This window comes from Aspergillus japonicus (assembly GCF_003184785.1).
Source record: "Aspergillus japonicus CBS 114.51 unplaced genomic scaffold BO86scaffold_61, whole genome shotgun sequence".
In the NCBI taxonomy this organism is placed as follows: domain Eukaryota; kingdom Fungi; phylum Ascomycota; class Eurotiomycetes; order Eurotiales; family Aspergillaceae; genus Aspergillus; species Aspergillus japonicus.
Window position 1 is genome coordinate 134,963 of NW_020291698.1, and position 19,003 is coordinate 153,965.

Here is a 19,003-nt window from a genome sequence, read left to right on the forward strand (position 1 = left end):
CGACAAAAGCGGATAGTTTCCCCGTGTCAGGGCGATCGACCAATGGCACGCGTAAAGTAGAAACGCGAACGCGTTGGAATGGCGCAGGTCGAAATTCAATTTACTCTGGTGGGCTCCGCAGCATACAGTGGATCGGGTCGATTCAGATGCAATCGAGATACTCAACTTTACAGACAACCTTGAATATTCTCACACGAAAAATCACCACTCTAGCAAGGGCTGCGAAATATGTGCCCCCTTGTCCCTTGTTGAACCATCAACCTCTATTTTTTTTTCCATGTTCTATCGACATCATCTCCGAATCTTGCAGTGATCCTCAGGCCCGGCCGGTGGGCACGTCGTCGCAATGCCTTCAAGAAAACCTAGCAAATTCGGCAACAAGTTTCGATCTGGTGCCGCTACATTTAACCCGAGACGAACGAAGACCGTCGAGTTCGCGTCTCTCAGATCAACAGAAGCTACGTCTCAAGATGAGAAATTCGAGGGCATCCGGCTGGCGAACAGCATTGACGAGTCCTTGGGCTTCCCGCGCTTCGAAGCCGGTGAGAAGCGAGTGGGATGGCTCATCAACATGCACAGCACATCAATCCAGGATCCGAATGTCCCCGGTGGACGCGCTGGTGTCGATTACTACTTCCTCGAGGATGGTGGCACCAGCTTCAAGGCGACAGTCGAATACGACCCCTATTTCTTGATTGCCGTGAAGAAAGGCCACGAAGCGGAGGTCGAGGAGTGGTGTCGCAGGATGTTTGAAGGGCTCGTCAAGAAGGTGACGCGCGTGGAGAAGGAGGACCTTTCGTTGCCGAACCATCTACTCGGACACCGCCGGAACTATCTTCAACTAAGCTTCGCCAATGTCAGCCACTTGCTGGAAGTACGAAGGACCATCTTGCCTCTGGCGGAGAAGAACAAGAAGAATGCGACAGCGATGGATGCTTATGTGGAGATGTCGAGGTATAGTTTGAAACCCTGGGAGTCTATGGTCATTGAAACTAACTGAGTTATTGAAGCGGAAATGCTGGTTTCGACCTCTTTGATGATGAATTAATTAACGAGTCACGATCTAATGCCACTATGAACGCGAGCGATTTTATTGTTGATATTAGGGAATATGATGTCCCATACCATGTCCGAGTTTCTATCGATAAAGGTAGGTCGCTTCTGCTCCTTCAAAGTCTCTCGGCTAATTTTTTCGTAGACATTCGTATAGGAAAGTGGTACACGGTCGAGTCGAAACACGGATTTATCTCACTGAGCTGTATAGAAGAGCGACTTACTCGTGCCGATCCTGTCATTCTCGCGTTCGATATCGAAACAACTAAATTACCTCTCAAATTCCCGGATTCCGTGATTGATCAGATCATGATGATATCTTATATGATTGATGGCCAAGGGTTCCTTATCACAAACCGAGAAATTGTGTCTGAGGACATCGACGACTTCGAATACACGCCAAAAGCCGAATACAACGGGCCATTCATGATCTTCAACGAGCCAGACGAACGGAGTGTCATCGAACGATTTTTTGAGCATATCAAAGAGGCGAAGCCGACGGTCATTGCCACTTACAACGGTGACTTCTTCGATTGGCCCTTCGTCGAAGCACGAGCTAGCGTGTTGGGCATCGATATGTACAAAGAGATTGGCTTCCGAAAGAACAGCGAGGATATCTACCAGGCCGACCACTGTGTGCACATGGACTGCTTCGCTTGGGTCAATCGTGACAGTTATCTTCCTCAAGGAAGTCGTGGCTTGAAAGCCGTCACCGTCGCGAAGCTTGGATACGATCCTGACGAGCTAGATCCAGAATTGATGACTCCGTACGCCAGTGAGCGCCCGCAGACTTTGGCGGAGTACTCGGTGTCCGATGCCGTCGCAACATACTACTTGTATATGAAATATGTCCACCCTTTCATCTTCTCCCTTTGCACAATTCTGCCTTTGAATCCCGACGACACTCTGAGGAAGGGAACTGGAACGCTTTGCGAAATGCTTCTGATGGTGCAAGCATACCAGGGCAATATCGTCCTACCCAACAAGCATAAAGATCCCCCAGAAGCTTTCTACGAAGGCCATCTGCTCGAGTCGGAGACTTATGTTGGAGGGCACGTCGAAAGTATTGAGGCTGGTGTTTTCCGAAGCGACATACCAGTTACCTTCAAGGTAGACCCGGCTGCTGTGGATGAACTTCTCCATGATCTCGATGCGGCTCTGAAATTCAGCATTGAGGTCGAAGAGAAGAAATCAATGGATGATGTTACCAATTACGACGAGGTCAAGAAACAGATTTCTGATAAGTTGATGGCCCTCAAAGAGAAGCCGCATAGGGATGAGGTTCCTTTCATTTACCACTTGGATGTCGCTTCCATGTATCCGAACATCATGATCACAAACCGGCTGCAACCAGACTCCATGATTGAAGAGTCCAACTGTGCCGCTTGTGATTTTAATCGGCCCGGCAAGACCTGCGACAGACGAATGCCATGGGCTTGGAGAGGTGAATTTCTTCCTGCCAAACGCGACGAGTACAACATGATTCGCCATGCAGTTTCGAACGAGAAGTTCCCCGGAAGATATAAAAATAGCCCAATGAGGATGTTTGGTGACTTGAGTATTGAAGAGCAAGCCGGTATCGTCAAAAAAAGACTGCAGGATTACAGTAAAAAGATATATCACAAGATTCACGATAGCAAAACGATAGTCAGAGAGGCTATCATTTGTCAGCGGGAGAATCCGTTCTATGTCGACACTGTTCGCAGTTTCCGTGATCGAAGATATGACTTCAAGGGGAAGCAGAAGGTTTGGAAAGGCAAGACTGAGGCCCTGAAATCATCTGGTGCATCGGCTGCAGAAATTGATGAGGCGAAGAAGATGATTATCTTGTACGACTCCCTGCAGCTCGCCCACAAAGTCATTCTAAACAGTTTCTACGGTTATGTGATGAGAAAGGGTTCTCGGTGGTATTCCATGGAAATGGCTGGCGTGACATGTTTGACCGGAGCTCGCATTATTCAGATGGCACGAGAGTTGGTTGAACGTATCGGTCGCCCTCTTGAGCTCGATACTGACGGTATCTGGTGTATGCTTCCTGGTTCGTTTCCCGAGAACTTCACCTTCACTCTAAAGAACGGCAAAAAGCTTGGTATCTCCTATCCCTGTGTCATGCTCAACCACCTTGTGCACGGAAGCTACACCAACCACCAATATCAGACTCTTGTCGACCCAACTTCATTCAGATATGAGACCCACAGCGACAACTCTATCTTCTTTGAGGTTGACGGGCCGTACAGAGCGATGATTCTGCCCACTTCCAAGGAGGAAGATAAGAACTTGAAGAAACGTTATGCTGTTTTCAATCATGACGGGTCTCTGGCGGAACTGAAGGGTTTCGAGGTCAAGCGTCGAGGAGAGCTGAAGCTCATCAAGATTTTCCAGACCCAGATTTTCCGCTTCTTCTTAGAAGGGTCTACGCTTACCGAGACTTACGCTGCAGTAGCAAAAGTGGCTGATCGGTGGTTAGACGTGCTGTACGAGCATGGTGCGACTCTGGCCGATGAGGAACTGATTGAGCTCATCTCTGAGAACAGAAGCATGACCAAGACGCTCGAGGAATATGGGAACCAGAAGTCGACATCTATTACAACCGCTCGGCGCCTTGCAGAATTCTTGGGAGAACAAATGGTCAAAGATAAGGGCTTGAACTGCAAGTATATCATTTCTTCGAGGCCAAGGAACACTCCTGTAACTGAGCGAGCCATTCCTGTGGCCATTTTCTCAGCCGAGGAAAGTGTCAAACGCTTCTTCTTACGAAAGTGGCTGAAAGATGACCCTGGTGATATGGATCCTCGAACCGTCATTGACTGGGATTACTATCTCGAGCGCCTGGGCTCTGTGGTGCAGAAACTCATCACTATCCCAGCTGCCCTACAAAAGATTCGAAACCCTGTGCCCAGAGTGGCACATCCGGACTGGCTGCAGAGGCGGATCAATCAGAAGGATGACAAATTCAAGCAAACGAAAATGACGGATATGTTCACCCGGTCAGAGAAGACCCCATTGACAGACATCTCCACAAACATCCTTGATCATCGCGTCCAACATGCTGGTGACCTGGATGAGGTGATTGGCAACTCCACACAAAAGTCGAAATCATCACCCGAAAGCAAGGTTTCTCAAAAGAGAAAACATCCTGAAGGTCTTCCCAAAACCTCCCTCGATCCGTTCGCTACTCTACCAGCCAAGATGCCATCAATCACAGATGATTACGTTGGGTTCCTGAAGTATCAGAAGCAGAAATGGAAAATCCAAAAACAGGCTCGGATCCGTCGTCGTCAGCTGTTCGGAGAGCGGGTCAATGTTGCTACCGATTCCTTGAGCAATCTTTTCCGCAACCAGGCGGAGCTATTGTATATCAATACATGGCAGGTCTTACAGCTTGCCGAAACATCACGGCCTGGTATCGTGCGAGCATTTGTCCTGATCGATCGGAAAGTCCACGCACTCACTGTTAAGGTTCCCCGACAGATATACGTTAACCTGAAACAGGATTCTCTTCCGGATGTGGATGTCCCTGACTGTGAAGTTGAGAAAGTCAACCATACACTACCAAATGGACATCCGTCAGTCCATTTGTTCAAGTTGACATTATCGGAGGAGACATACATTCGCGAAGCCAACAAGATCGATATCCTTCTGCAACACCCCAGTGTCGAAGGTGTTTATGAAAGGAGCATTCCTCTCACCGTTCGTGCCGTCCTCAAACTCGGCAGTGTTTGCACATTCGATGAGGAACAGCGAGGCGTTCTCGGAGAAGGCTTGGACAAGGGATTTGACCTCTCAACTCTCTGTCGTACGCATACCGATCAGCCTTATCTGCTAGACGCTCCTATGGCATACCACTATCTGTATCATGTTGCCTCTGGTGACAGGCAGATATTTGCTATTTTCTCCACGACAAAGAATGAGGCTCACATCGTGATTCTTAATCGTACCCGGGACGTTCAAGGCCTTCCAAACGTCGATAAGATTTACGCGGAACTTCGTGCGCGCAGACTGCAGAACTTATCTGCGGACAACACACAAACTGCTTTCGAGTATCAGGAGAAGCTTCATTTCAAGACCACGCAGGTGACCACAAGAAGGAAAGCTCACTTGGAGGTGGGGGATCTGATTAAGAAACTGAGATCCGAGGAGACTCAGCCTGCCATCATGGTCATTCAGTCTCATCAAAGAAGCCGTCTGTGTCACGATGTGCCCATATTGAAGGAATACCCTATTCTACCTGTGAAGCCCGAGGTTTCAGACATGGAACTTCCGCCCTTGGGTTGGCAGACTTTTGTTGCCCGGCGCTTGGTTACACATTATCTTTATCTCTCTGCTTGGGTGCAGCACATGACCTTGCTCGCCAGGTACGGTGATGTTCCTCTCTGCAATCTGGAGAACGATGATCCTCGCTTCATGATCGATATCTCCTATGCCAGGCGTCTTCAACAGAATAACGTTGTGCTTTGGTGGTCCTCAAACCCTAGGCCTGACCATGCCGGCTATGAGAAAGACGACATAACAGGCCCTCTGGAAAAAGTTCCTATGCCGTCCGTAAATATGCCAAACGCATATACCACTGTGTGTATCGAGCTCGAAGTGCGCAACCTCGCCATCAACACGATTCTGACCTCATCCATCATCAACGAAATGGAGGGAGCAGATACACTGCTGGCATCATCTGGCACATCAGCTGACGCAAATGGAGGGGTGCTCTATTCGGATAAGGCGTTCACTTCAGCCGGAGCCATTGTTCTGCGGGAAATGGTGAAGAATTGGTGGACTGAGGCTTGTGATGGAAACAGTATGGCCGATATCATGGTGCAGCATTTGATCCGATGGGTGGAAAGTCCCGCTTCCTGTCTATATGATCAATCACTGCACCATTATGTGCGCATGTTGTCAAGGAAGTCGTTCCAGAGACTGATGGCCGAATTCAGACGGGTGGGTGCAAACATCATCTTCGCGAGCTCCACTCGCCTTCTACTCCACACAACCAAGACGGAAGTCGGCAACGCATATGCATTCAGCCAGTACGTCTTGAAGTCCATTCGGGCTAATCCGTCATTCCACTTCATCGACCTCGAGATCAAGGAATACTGGGACTATTTACTCTGGTACGATGAATACAATTATGGTGGCAAAGGATGCCAAGAAGTGGCCGAGTCCGACGAGCAGCCCTTGGAGACGGTCATGCATTGGCAGCTTAGTCGCTTCCTACCCACGCCCATGCAAACTATCTTCCATGACTGGGTAGTTGAGTACATCGAATTGATGCACGGCCTGAAACGCCCTGATAACGACTCATCGACGCCTCGGATGACGCAGATCCCCATCGGGCGCCCAAGTGATGAAGAAAGTGAAGAGATCTCGGCTGTTCTCGCCGAGAAGTTCTCTAAACCGTTGAAAAAGCAGATCACGGGTCTAATTCGCCGACAGCGGGATGAATTGCTACACCCGGAGCTGGCATCCGACTATGCTTTCCCTGTCCTTCCTGGTGTGCTTTCGAACCCCAATGACGAGAAACGCAACCCAGTTCTGGAATTGGTCAAACTGCTGATGCAGGTACTCAGTCTGTCCAAGATCACCACCATGGAGACACGACTCCTGCGTCGGGAGCTCCTTGCGCTGTTCGAGATTCGTGAATTCAGCAAAGAAGGTCGATTCGAGAACCCCGGAGCAAGCTTGAAACTCCCTGAGCTCACCTGCAACGCCTGTTGTCTGATTCGAGACCTGGACTTGTGCCGAGATGAAGATGTGCTTCCTGATCCTGGCACGGAGTCGAACAAATCTGCGGTGAAACCTTGGCGCTGTCCCTTCTGTCAAAGCGAGTATGACCGGCTCGCGCAGGAGGAGACCCTCATTGGCCAGGTACAAGGATTTATTGTTGGCTGGCAAATTCAGGACCTCAAGTGCTCCAAGTGTGGGGGATTGAAGATCAGTGATTTCATGGAGCATTGTTCGTGCAGCGGGGTGTGGGTGGAAACGATGAACCGCGGAGAGATTGAGAAGAAGCTACGACTCCTCGATAGTGTTGCGAAGTTCCACAACCTCAAGCTGCTGGAGACTGTCGTGGGGGAAGTTCTAGAACAGATGTAATATGGTTCAGGTTGGGTCTTTGTGCTAAGCGTTAGGTTTGTTGGTGACAATACCCTGTTTGGTAAATTCTGATAGGAGGGGATAATAGCTTTGGATACCTTGGCGTTCATGGGGCATTAAGCATAGCCTTGCACATGAGCATTTTTGTATATAGTTATAGATCAAGTGCATACATAGTACTGGATTGTGGCTAAATGTTCTCTGGTTGTTCTCCTGGCGATTTGTACTTTACAGTAGGCTTGCACGTGCGCCACCCAATGAACTCGACCCAAAAGGATAAGGTAAGGTGTAAGGTAATCCGCAGTCGCATGCTCGATCGACCGTGATCACAACCTCGATCACATTTGACTTTCGACAGCTGTCTCTTTTCTTCTCTGACATTCTAACTACCGACCTAGACACACGGATACACCGATTCATAAACGCCCCCTTTTCAGTCAAGTCACCGAATTGTACTCGAGTACTCGAGTACCTGATCCGTCAGTGGCCAAGTTTCCACCGCGGACCCCGCAGTCGGATGCACTCCCCACCACCCAAGCCGATCGCGATAGGACAATACAGTCCCTCCTTTCTATTCTGCCCCTTTTCCCAAACGGATCGCAACATCTCCCTGCTCGGACGAGAGCTCGGAAGTCTGTTCCCTCTGTACGCCGATCTTCCCATTAGTAGCCGTTTCTTCAGGGTCGCCGTTGTTGTTGTTGTTGTTGTTGTTGTTGCTGCTGTTCTCCGTTCACTTTAAGCTGACTGTGGGGCCGCGTTTCACAGGCACTTCACTTATCAGCTCACTTTCTCCTCCTTGCTGTCTCCGCTGAGCTCGTGGCAGCACCGGCTGTTGTCGTTTCTTGCCTCTATCACCCTCTTCTATCGACTCTATACATCCTCGGATTTCTACATTGCTCTGGATCCATGGCATCACCAGCGCAAACAACCCAGCGCCCCAAGGTCCAGCCTTGTCGGTACAAGACTGGCAAGACGCTAGGCGCCGGCTCTTATTCAGTGGTTAAGGAATGCGTGCACATCGATACGGGCCGTTACTATGCGGCGAAGGTGATCAATAAACGCCTGATGGCTGGGCGCGAGCACATGGTAATTCTTCTTGAACGAGCACCGGCCATATGGGATGCACAAATACGATCGCAGAGAGGCTAATTGTATGGGCGATCTGTGCACCTTGACAGGTCCGGAATGAGATCGCAGTGCTAAAGAGAGTATCGATGGGTCACCAAAACATACTGACCCTGGTCGACTATTTTGAGACCATGAACAATCGTATGTCATCCCATTGTACTGGGTTCGAAAAGCGCAGGGCTCTAGGACGCTAATCTATTCTTCAGTTTACCTGGTCACTGACCTTGCGCTCGGCGGAGAGCTGTTCGACCGTATCTGTCGAAAAGGCAGCTACTACGAATCCGACGCAGCGGATCTCATCCGTGCGATCTTGTCTGCGGTTGCCTATTTACATGACCATGGCATCGTGCATCGCGATCTCAAGCCAGAGAACCTCCTGTTCCGGACTCCCGAGGACAACGCAGATCTGTTAATTGCAGACTTTGGCCTGTCCCGGATCATGGACGAGGAGCAGTTTCACGTTCTCACCACGACATGCGGTACGCCTGGGTATATGGCACCTGAGATCTTCAAGAAAAGCGGCCATGGAAAACCAGTGTACGTCAGTTTGCAATCGGGGAAATATCCTCGTCCCGAGCACCTTGCATTTATCCATTTTAAATCAAACGTATCTGACCAGGTCCCTTTTGCAGAGACATCTGGGCCATTGGTGTCATCACCTACTTCTTACTCTGCGGCTATACCCCCTTCGACCGCGACTCCAACCTGGAAGAGATGCAGGCCATCCTTGCAGCGGACTATTCCTTCACGCCTCTTGAGTACTGGCGCGGCGTCTCGCCCGAGGCGCGTGACTTCATCAAACGCTGCCTGACCATCGACCCCGCCGCGCGAATGACGGCTCACGCCGCCTTGCAACATGCCTGGGTCAACCCGCCCTACGACACAGACGTCGACAAGTTCGGCTCGGGAGAGGATCTCCTGCCGACTGTGAAGAAGAACTTCAACGCACGACGCACGCTCCACAAGGCCATCGACACGGTGCGGGCCATCAACAAGCTCCGCGAGGGAGGAGGGCTCATGATGGACGGCGTTATGAGCGTCGATCCCAAGCCCGAGCGTGTCGTCGGGAACGACGTCTACGAGGAACAGCAGTATCATCCCCATCACCAGGGCGACCGTGCCGATCACGATGGGGAGATGGAAATCGATGGACGGGGCAATGCCCGTGGTCAGACGGAGGAGCAGATTCGGGCCCAAGAACGTAAGGTCAAGGAGACGGTGGCAGGGTTGTGGAGCAAATCTGCGAAGAGATGATATGACTTAATCACATGTGTTGTGTCTGTCGGGTGCTCAATATAGCCTAGATACCTCTTTCCGTTGTTCCTCGCTTGTTCCCTCGCTTCTTGGCTGATATATTGTGATGTCTCTCTGGTCGATCCTACCAATATAATCTCACCAATATGCATACGGTGTTTCGGGTCCGACGGACGCTGCATACTGGTTCCAAATCCAGATCGGAGCCTATCAACTACGAACTATTATCTTCAGCGGCCGATAGTCCGTCGAGCTTTAAAAAGAACGAAGTTTATGTCTTAATCCTATCCACAAAAAAACAAAAACAAAAACAAAAAAAAAGTTCCCCTCCAACAATGAAGCGCCCCATTCCCTTCACATCATTAGATCATCATTATCATCATCATTATTAGAGATTCACCCCCCAAATATCCCAGCCAAAAGCAAGTCTATTCATGAGGAGGGGCGGGGAAATAAAATCACCCAACCAACAACTTCTCACTCCCATCGCCCAGCCCCCGCACCCACCGCCGCCACTCCTGCCACTCGGCATATGTACAACTCGCCTTCAGCCCCTGATACTTGACCGCCCGGAAATCCGAGACCTGGTCCCATGGCGGCTTGACCGCCGTACTGCCACTACTGTTCTTACTACTATGATTATTACTCGAGCCGGCCCCGCCCCGGAGGAACCGCCTCGCGGCACTGCCGCTGTTACTGTTGCTGCTGTTGCTGTGGTCGTCCCACCCGGCTTTCTGCATGAGGCTCTTGACGGTCTCCTCCTTGGTCCAGCCCTGTTCGACGGCGACGTCGGGGAGATAGGTGGCGCCGTAGCGACGGCCGCGGTGGATGAAGGAGATGCGGAGGCCGTGGAGGCCGAGGATCCAGTCGAGGGCGTTGGTGCAGGGTTCGAAGGTGCCTAGGAGGGTTAGGGAGCAGGAGAGGGAGGGAAGGAGGGTGGAAGGGATGGGGGCGAAGCGGGTGTCTTCGAAGGCACTGTTATCGAGGATTTCGTCAGTATTCTCATGTGGCGAGAATGAAATCTTTTTTGGGGGTGTGGGCCATACGAGGTAAGAGCGTAGTCTCGCAGGCCCTCGGACAGCTCCTGGGCCTCGAAGGTCCCGATACACCCGCGGAGAGACTTGTGGCCGTGGCGCGAGAGCGTATTCCAGGTGACGAAGAGCGGGTACTCTTGGGGCTCGGGCGGCTCCTCGCGACGCGAGCGGCCGCTGGCGGTGTCGGAGAGCGAGGCGGACCCCGGGGTGGTCAGTGTGGTGGACGTGGTCAGCGTGGAGTGCGAGGAGTTGAGGGACGAGGGACGCGTCGTCGTCGAGCTGGAACTGGACTGCAATCGGTGCACGCTGGGCAGCTTGATCTTCCGAGCCCCAACACCCGCGGGCTCCTCTTCCTCGTCGTCTATGCTGAGCGAGTAGTCCGTCTCGTCTTCGGTTTCCTGCAGCGCGGAGAGTTTCTTGAACTGTTCATGGCGGGCCCACAGTTCCTCGACTGAGGCCAGGTCGATGGGTTCCTTGCGTTGGTAGGAGGCTGCGAGGCTCTCGAAGCAATAGTAGCAGTGGGCCGGCGTTGCCATCTCTCCCTTGGGCTTTCTTGTATCTTGGAGGGGCTCTTTGAGGTTGCGGCAAGAATGGCTAGGTTTGTTTTTACTTCTGTTCGATCTCGCCGCCGGATCAGCCGGGCTGTGGCTCTTTCAGTTTCCTGGTGATCGAAGATCGTGACGAGTACGGCTGTCACTTCCGTCCGACCTGACGGGATGCACGGCTGCTTGAGATTGGACCGGGTTAATGGGTCTAGGGGTTAGGATGTTTGACGGCTATCGAAGCGGTCGTAGTGAAAATCAGCCAACGATGGAAAAAGCCAGAGAGCCCGTAGAGCACAGCTCACGACCTCAAATCCGCCCGGGAATTGAGTCCGTTGGAGGCCAAAGAGGGGTCGGAGAGAGGGGAAGAAAGAGGGGGGAAACGGGGCTGACGACACCCAAGCCGATAAGACATTATTATCCCACGTGATGCTGTTGAGAAGCGGATTCGGGACGGGTTTATCCGTGACTGAGCATCGATGGGATGGATGATCTGCAACCCAATTACTATCATAAGATTAAGTCTCGTCAAGTCGAGTATGGCATGATTTAAAGATATATCAATCGATAAGCATCACGACATTTACAAATATTTATGAAGAGGTTCAACTTGTCGGTGTGCTGATGTGTTTGCACACCATGACAACCTCGTGTCTATATACTTCTAGGGGCGTATTTTCCATGATCCTTCGGTCCATGGTCAGATGAGCATGAACATCAACGAGGGAGTTAGCCTTTCCCTCGTTCCTTATGCTTTGGTATTGGTGTATTGGCACATGGAGGAATCATCCCCGATGGCCATTTACCACGAAACTCAGTAGTATTCGCGAAGGCCTGCTCGGCTTGCAGCTGTTTCCGGAAGCAGGACAGCCATTCTGCGGCCACCTGCAGTCGCGCAAAGTGAGAATATTGGCGCAGATGTCAACATTTAGACGTGAGGACGGATTTTGCTCGCCAGTGCTCACCATTTTAAAAAGTCGAAGCTGGTGGCTTCGAATAATCAGTGATGGCGGTCATCCTTCGGCATTTTGAAACCCATCATAGAGAGCATGTTTCCTGCCGGCCCGGCAACACCTGCCTGACCATGGAGACTCTCAAGCAGATTCTTGGCAAGGTTGATATCAGAATCGCCCTCATCTAGATCTGGCATCTCATCCTCTTCTTCCTCGCCCGATTTGCCCTCCCCCAGTTTCCGCTGATCTTGAGCTGCCTTAGGCCGGCGGTTTAGATCAAGAACTCCGGTACCTCGAAGTTCCGCTTCCATCTGTCTTGATAATTCCTTAATCTGCTCTGTGTCGTCTTCGGAATCATTGTCCAGCTCCTGAACTCTGTTAAGCGGTGGGTGCCCAAATACGCCCCTCTGGCCGTGGCCTGAGCCAGACGGCATTCCCATCATTTCCGCCATCATTCTTGAAAACTCCTCTTCATTGAACGAGGCTTCTTTATCTTCGCCGTCGTCGCTCAGCTCATCTTCATCATCATCTGCATCATCTTCGTCCGAGCTGAAGTCGTCGATAAATTCCGCTCCCTCGAAGCCAGCTGAGTCGTCATTGAGGAATTTTTCAAACTGTGCCACGATGCGCTGCAAGTTCTCCTGTGCATTGGAGTCACCAAAAGCACCCCGTGCACTCGAGTCGTCGTCGTTGCCCTTTCCCTTGCCTTTCAGTTCCTGGTCTAGATCCTCAAAGCTGATATCTAGCCACTTCTCGTCATCTTCCCGTTGGTCCCAGGTTCGTATCTCTTCATCTGTCGGTAACTGTTCGTCTCCAGTGTCCAGATCTTCCAGGATGAGGTTCATTTCTCTCACTGTGGCTTTATCCTGGTTTTGAGGGTCGTTGAGGAGCATTTCAAACCCGCAAGCCAGCTTCATGCCTATTTCTGCCCGTCCATAGGCCGTTTGATCGTCCTTCGGCGGCAACTTCTCGGCCCAGGACTTGGGAACGGGGAAGTCTTGACTTTTAAGTTGTGCGTAACCGACCCGGGTAAAGCGCACGCTGACCGTAACGAAGTCCTCCGGCTTGAAGATGAAGCTGCTGATGTCCTTCGAACGCAATGGCCGTAATGCGATCGGGTCTCTGAGGTAAAAGGCCTCTACGGCGGCAGATATATAGGCGGGTTTCTGATGTAGCAAGAAAGCGACCTTGCGGGGGATGGTGACCAATGCGGAATGGAGGTTCTCGTCGATCTGTTTAGGGTAATTGCGGAGACGATAGAAAGCTTCCTCTTGTATCATGGTCGAGCGCATCAGTCGCGCGGGTTCCTCCATTATGATCTTCCTCGCATCTGTAAACGACAATTTCTCCGTGACTCTGTCCTTCTTATCATTTTTCGGTTTGATGATAACGAGTTCGCCCTTGTTGATCCATACCTGGGATTGATACAGGTGTTAGCGAAGCCAGAAGGGTATAATGAATCCGACAGCACAGTGACAAACCCTGTTCTCAGCGACGTCCGGTTCCAGCCACGCAGGCAAGGTGGCAGCGGCCTCCACAAGAAGGAATTGCCCGTCACCATCCACGACTCTGGCCCATACATCCTTGTGCTTCTTGGTCAGTTCGCGCAACATGTACACAATAACCCATTCGTCTTCGATGGAGTCTCCAAAATTGGTGCGCCCATGTAAAGATGTTACCCCTGCAAGTCAATCAGTACCAAGGCGCATCAGGCATGGATGGATGGGTATACCATTATCCTTGGTAATCTCCAACCGGAAACTTTCGCGCTGCCAGATATAATCCTTTAACAGGTCCTTTGTCAGCTCCGCAGCAGTCTTTTGCACCTCGACCATTCGCGCTCGCGTTTCTGCAACCTCGTCGACCGTAGCGGGGGCGGGGCTAGAAGGGATGTGATAAAGCGCATAATCAACGGTATCGTCCGGAATCTCTGGCTTGGGAATGGGGCGAAAGGTGGACTTGAACCACTCAAGATCCTCCTCCGACATGGGCGCCATGTTGAGAACCGGATCCCAAGCCGACTTGTTGCAGAATCGAAATGTGGGCTGTTAAATTGTGAGTGACGTGGAAATGAGCTGAAAATGAGCAGAGAGAAATAAATTACGGGCAAGACATGACTTCATACTTGGGCGGGACAAAAAAGCAGCGGCAAATTCCCCGGCCCGGCGCCTCGAGAGCCTTGACACTAAGCCAGATTGGGCTAGATGTCAACAATACAGTATTCGTCCTCTTCACCGCCCAAAACACGTCCATGGCAAGCTCCCGTATTGCATCGTCGCATCTTGTTCCCCACCACTTTTTCCCTTCCGTACCACGAGAACCCTTGTCGCGTGCTTTTGACGCCCTGAATGATTGTCCAGCCGTCGGGGGTGGTCGCTCCTTGAATGGAACTCACTTTGATCTTACCTTAGCCGACCAATCTTGCAGCAATCGCGTGTTCCTCGCGGCCCGACGACAACAATGCCGTGGCCCTACATCGATACGCCGCGCACCGAAGTGGACGGCAACGCGACCTATCTCACCAACGGCTATCGCAGCGTGGGCCGACCCAACCTAACCGCACTCGACTCGGTCGAAAACTCATTCCACACGCCATCCAAAGACAACGATGTGCTCAAGGGGTTCGGAGGCGCGGAGAACGCGAGACGCTCGCCCGGGGGCTTCAAGCTCAGCACGCCGCGGGCGGGCTCCGGCCCGAAGGCCAGTAGAAGCGCGTTGAACAGTCGACACGGGCTCCCAAATACGGCCATTCCGAAGGGGGAGTTTACCCCCCTGATGAGAAGCGCGACGAAGAACAACTTCCTGAAGAACGTGTCCATGACGCGAAGACATGGCTCCAAGACGCCAGGCTATACGCGAACGAGCTCGTTGAGCGCGGTCAACACCCCTGGATTGCCGTCGATGGAGATGACGGATATCGATGAAGAAGACGCGACGGATGAGCAGCGGACCCCGATGCCTCAGGACAGTAGCATGCAGAGTACACCGCTCCCGGCTCTGTCCAGGGAAGGAGGCATGGACGGGCAGCAGAATATGATGTCTTTGCGGGAACAGGAAAAGGTAACCTACTGCGTCCTGAGAAGACTTTCGCCCTCTTGACGGAGCTTTTACTGACTATCTTAGATGATTGACCAACTCGAGAAAGACAATTTTGGATTGAAATTGAAAATTCACTTCTTACAAGAACAACTGGAGAAGGCGGGCCCCTCGCACAATCAAGCAGCGTTGAAGGAAAACACCGAACTCAAGGTTTCGAAATTGACCATGCAACGCGACATTGCACGATACAAGAAGAGCCTCCAACAGGCCGAGCGCGAACTCGAATCCTATCGCATCGAATTCCAGGAGCTGAAGGAAAAGTCACGGAGGAGACAATCGGACGACACAATACAGCGCGAGATGGACTTGATGAGGGAGGAGGTGGAAGCGCGGGACAACCAAATCAGAGAGCTCCAAGAGGAGCTACGAGACGAAAAGGACCAGCAATCACGGGAGATGGAGAAGCTCCGAGATGAAATTGAGGATCTGGAAGCATCGCTAAGGCAGAAGGATCGGACGATCGACGAACGTGACGAGGAGATAGAAGAATTGAAGGATAGAGATGGCAAGGAGCGCGATGCTCTCTCTGAGCTGGAAACAGAACTTCAACGTGCGAAAGAGCAAATGGAAGAGCTGCAAGATTCGCTAAGCCAAGCTAAGCTAGAAGCGAGGGAAGCGAGAAACGCCGGACTAGAGGCCGTCAAGGAGAAGGAACAGGCCCAACTAGACCTCCAGGAATTGCATGATGAAATGGCGAACAAGTCTATCAGCACGAGTGGACTAACCCGCCAGCTCGAAGAGAAGGCGAACAAGCTTGAGGAGGACTTACGGAGTCTACAGCAGGAGAACAGTACTCTCAAGAGAGAACTCGAAAACAAGGCCCGGAACGAGAATCGTCTCGAAGAGCAGTATCGGGATGGCCAGCGGAGCTTTGATGACAAGGAGCGCAAATTCCACAACGATATCGCGCAGGCAAGACGGGAACGTGACCTTTCTCGGCAAGAACGTGATGAGTTGGCAGCTCAATTGCAGGATGCACTGGACGAAATTCAGCGCAAGGCTGATGAGAAAGAACTGCTACAAACCCGACACAGCGCTTTAACGGATGAGTCTGGAGGTCTACAACATGACTTGGCCAACGCACAGAACAAGATCCGAGAGCTACAGCAAGCGATCGAGGACGAAAGACATCGTGCGCTGGACCAAGCGAACGTTATTCGTTCTCAGTACAAGGAAGAAGTCGAAAGGCAGCAAGAAGAAATCGAAGCCCTGCATCATGAGATTGAGGACAAAGAAGGGCAATTTGCGCTTGAACAGGACAGATGGGAGAGCGCAAGGCGAACCTTGCAGCTCCAGAAGGACAGGGCCGAGGATCAGGCGGCTGGCTTTAAGCGCACGATTGAGAAGCTCGAACAAGTAGAGCATACGCTGTCTGGAAAAGAGATGAAGTTGCAAGAAGTTATTGACAGCGAAAAGACGCGACACTTCAATTCGGAGGCTGTCCTGAGTCGACAGGTCAAGGAATTGAACGACGACCTGACATCAAAGCGAGAGATAATAGACGAACAGAGGAATGAGCTCTTGTCCACCAGAGAGGAGCTGAGGCTTGTACGACGCGCAGAGACGACTCTCACAGAGAAAATTCAAGCGTTGGAGGATGAGATTGTGGTCTTGCAAGCAAACCTGGAAGAAGAACAGGAATTTGCCAAGGGTCGTACACAGAAAGGATCCTTGGAGCAGGACAGTCAGGTGCAGAAGCTGTTAACCGAAAAGCAAAGACTTCGAGATCAGCTTGCTAATGCTCACGTGGAATTGCACGACTTGCGGACTTCTTTTACCGAGATTGAAGCTGAACGCGACGAGCTTCAAAGCCAACTTGATCAGGTCCAAAACCAGGTTGACGACACAACACGCTTCGACAAAGAGAAGATTGACCTGCGCAAGTCGACTCTGCGTCTCGAAGCCGAGCTCAAGCGCCTCAAGGAAGACAAGTCATCCCTTCTTGAGGCGAAGGAGACACTGGAGAAGCAGCTTAGCACTGAGATTGAGCGTGCTACGCTGGAAGAGAACCGTCTTTCGGCAGAAATCGACCAGCTCCAGGATAAACTACATACAACTTCCGGGGGCAGGGAACGTGAAATTGCTCTCGCCAAGAGCAAGATACAACGTCTCGAGAGACGTATCCAAGAACTCGAAACACTCCTTCATGAGCATCCGCATACTGAGCCTGAGCTTGAGCATTCAACTGCACACGCAGACCTTTCGATGCTCCGGCATGGCTTAGACGAAGCACGGAAACGTGAAAAGTTCCTTCTTCAGCGGGAAGCCGAGCAGAAATCGTCCGTACGGGCCTACAAGGCAAGAATTTCCGAGCTCGAGAGGGAACTGCATGAATCCTTGATGAACAAGTTCGAAACTCGATCACCCTCATCGTCACCCTCAAACAAGCTCCATGATGAACTCCGCAACATGCGGAAGCAACTGTCCGAGGCACACCGAGCACTCAAGGAAGTGAAGCAGAAGAATCGCGAGCTGGAGCGAGCTGCCATGAGAGAAGAAGATCAACGTGACCTCCATGAACTACTCAAATCATCCACACTCGAGGCCGAAGCTCTCGCCCTCAAGGTCTCGGAGCGTGATGCCCGCCTCAACGAGCTCAAGTCCCAAATGCGCCGAATCCGCGATGAGCGGTCGTTCTGCGCGCGTAGAGCCGAAACGTCTCTCAAGGAACTCGAGGCTCTGCAGGATCGTTATGACCAGCTTGTGGAGAAGCTGGGAACCAGGACCGACAGCAAGACACGACACGACAAGGAGATTCTGGGCCTCGGCAAGGAGATCATCTGGCTCCGTGCTCGTCTAAAGCGAGAGGAGAAATTCCGTCGCGATCTGGCTTGGAGTAAGGGATTGATGGAGCTGGGCGAGCGCGTCAGGGTTGCATGGTGCGTATACTTCCTCCCTTTCATCTATCTTCACAGATCAGTCCTCGCCACAAGATAACTGACTTTCTATTGTTTCGCATCACTGCAGCAACGAAGCCGACCTGCGCATGATCTCAGACATGGGCGTCAAGCCCCGAGACCGCACCCCCCGCCGGACCCCACAGGCGAAACTCAAGACCGCCATCTCCATGGTCAAGGCCATCGTCCGCATGCGACGAATGAGCCAGGACTGGAAGAAAACCAAAAAGATCGGCGAAGGGTTGAAACGGGCCAAGAACGAGGTCATGAAGAGAAGAGAGTCGTCGAACAAATACTGACGAAACAGTTATTCAAGCTCAAGCCCCGTCGTGAACGGAGCCAGCCTAATCAGCTCTGCCACCTTCCGGCAACAACCTTTTGCATAGATGCTTTGTCTTCCCCCGCCCTCATTCCCTTCTCTCTTACTCGCACCCGCGCTGTTTGTATGTGACTTGATTCAGGTTCAACAAGTCAAGAGCGTGCGTCATATGTTCTCACTTTTGCTTTGCCCCCCGGAAATTTCGGCACCTTTGATGATAAGAAGATTCCCCGACGTGTTTGTTTGTTTTTCTGGTATCATAACCCTTTTGTGTGGTCTCATGTGGCGTTTTCGTTGTTTTCGTGCTTCTCTGGCTTTTCTCTTGTTTTTTTTCTTGGCCATAGGATGGATGGATGGATGAATGGATGCACGGATGATTTTGTTTGAATAGCCTGATTGATTTCGACTCAGTACATGGAACTACACCCTTTTACATTCTTAGACTGTACCCGAGCTGTTGGTGCGTTTTAGGATGCGAATCCCCCAGCCGAATGACTGCATACACATCTGCATTGAGTTTCTGTAGCCTGGATACGAGTTTCGCTCAACCCATCGTTTAACTGCCAAGGTTCAAAGACGGGTTTCATCGACAGAAGATGCGAACAATAATGCTTTCTTGAGATTGTACCAATAACAA

The 19,003-nt window shown here is 51.5% G+C and overlaps 5 protein-coding genes across 5 annotated transcripts; 3 read left to right on the forward strand and 2 right to left on the reverse strand.

Moving 5' to 3' along the window:
- Window positions 1-138: 138 nt before the first annotated feature.
- On the forward strand, window positions 139-7,296 carry BO86DRAFT_412558 (DNA polymerase epsilon catalytic subunit POL2). Its single transcript, XM_025674657.1, has 3 exons — window positions 139-954; window positions 1,011-1,150; window positions 1,199-7,296. Exons 1-3 carry the CDS (start codon window positions 347-349, stop codon window positions 7,138-7,140), a joined length of 6,690 nt encoding a protein of 2,229 aa, XP_025524091.1. The 5' UTR covers window positions 139-346; the 3' UTR covers window positions 7,141-7,296.
- Window positions 7,297-8,046: 750 nt separating this feature from the next.
- BO86DRAFT_321318 (serine/threonine-protein kinase) lies at window positions 8,047-9,522 on the forward strand (the record flags this gene model as incomplete). Its single annotated transcript, XM_025668339.1, has 4 exons — window positions 8,047-8,226; window positions 8,319-8,409; window positions 8,475-8,805; window positions 8,901-9,522. 4 exons carry the CDS (start codon window positions 8,047-8,049, stop codon window positions 9,520-9,522), a joined length of 1,224 nt encoding a protein of 407 aa, XP_025524092.1.
- A 263-nt stretch (window positions 9,523-9,785) lies between these two features.
- On the reverse strand, window positions 9,786-11,491 carry BO86DRAFT_392018 (AMMECR1 domain-containing protein). Its single transcript, XM_025672723.1, has 2 exons — window positions 10,569-11,491; window positions 9,786-10,497 (listed from the first exon to the last, which is right to left on the reverse strand). The coding sequence occupies exons 1-2, from the start codon at window positions 11,090-11,092 to the stop codon at window positions 9,981-9,983; spliced, it is 1,041 nt and encodes a 346-aa protein (XP_025524093.1). The 5' UTR covers window positions 11,093-11,491; the 3' UTR covers window positions 9,786-9,980.
- A 194-nt stretch (window positions 11,492-11,685) lies between these two features.
- BO86DRAFT_392020 (putative regulatory factor Sgt1) lies at window positions 11,686-14,132 on the reverse strand. The gene is made up of 3 exons (XM_025672724.1): window positions 13,784-14,132; window positions 13,533-13,732; window positions 11,686-13,466 (listed from the first exon to the last, which is right to left on the reverse strand). The coding sequence occupies exons 1-3, from the start codon at window positions 14,046-14,048 to the stop codon at window positions 12,099-12,101; spliced, it is 1,833 nt and encodes a 610-aa protein (XP_025524094.1). The 5' UTR covers window positions 14,049-14,132; the 3' UTR covers window positions 11,686-12,098.
- A 4,155-nt stretch (window positions 14,133-18,287) lies between these two features.
- BO86DRAFT_195649 (uncharacterized protein) lies at window positions 18,288-18,865 on the forward strand. The gene has a single exon (XM_025666709.1). It carries the CDS (start codon window positions 18,434-18,436, stop codon window positions 18,725-18,727), a length of 294 nt encoding a protein of 97 aa, XP_025524095.1. The 5' UTR covers window positions 18,288-18,433; the 3' UTR covers window positions 18,728-18,865.
- The last annotated feature ends 138 nt before the right edge of the window (window positions 18,866-19,003 follow it).

Coding starts and splice junctions, on each gene's coding strand:
- BO86DRAFT_412558 (XM_025674657.1), top strand. CDS start 347: ATGCCTTCAAGAAAACCTAGCAAATTCGGCAACAAGTTTCGATCTGGT. Junction 955..1,010: donor GCTTATGTGGAGATGTCGAG/GTATAGTTTGAA, acceptor GAGTTATTGAAG/CGGAAATGCTGGTTTCGACC. Junction 1,151..1,198: donor CCGAGTTTCTATCGATAAAG/GTAGGTCGCTTC, acceptor ATTTTTTCGTAG/ACATTCGTATAGGAAAGTGG.
- BO86DRAFT_392018 (XM_025672723.1), bottom strand. CDS start 11,092: ATGGCAACGCCGGCCCACTGCTACTATTGCTTCGAGAGCCTCGCAGCC. Junction 10,498..10,568: donor CGAGACTACGCTCTTACCTC/GTATGGCCCACA, acceptor CCTCGATAACAG/TGCCTTCGAAGACACCCGCT.
- BO86DRAFT_392020 (XM_025672724.1), bottom strand. CDS start 14,048: ATGGCGCCCATGTCGGAGGAGGATCTTGAGTGGTTCAAGTCCACCTTT. Junction 13,733..13,783: donor GGAGATTACCAAGGATAATG/GTATACCCATCC, acceptor ATTGACTTGCAG/GGGTAACATCTTTACATGGG. Junction 13,467..13,532: donor CGGACGTCGCTGAGAACAGG/GTTTGTCACTGT, acceptor TATCAATCCCAG/GTATGGATCAACAAGGGCGA.
- BO86DRAFT_195649 (XM_025666709.1), top strand. CDS start 18,434: ATGCTTTGTCTTCCCCCGCCCTCATTCCCTTCTCTCTTACTCGCACCC.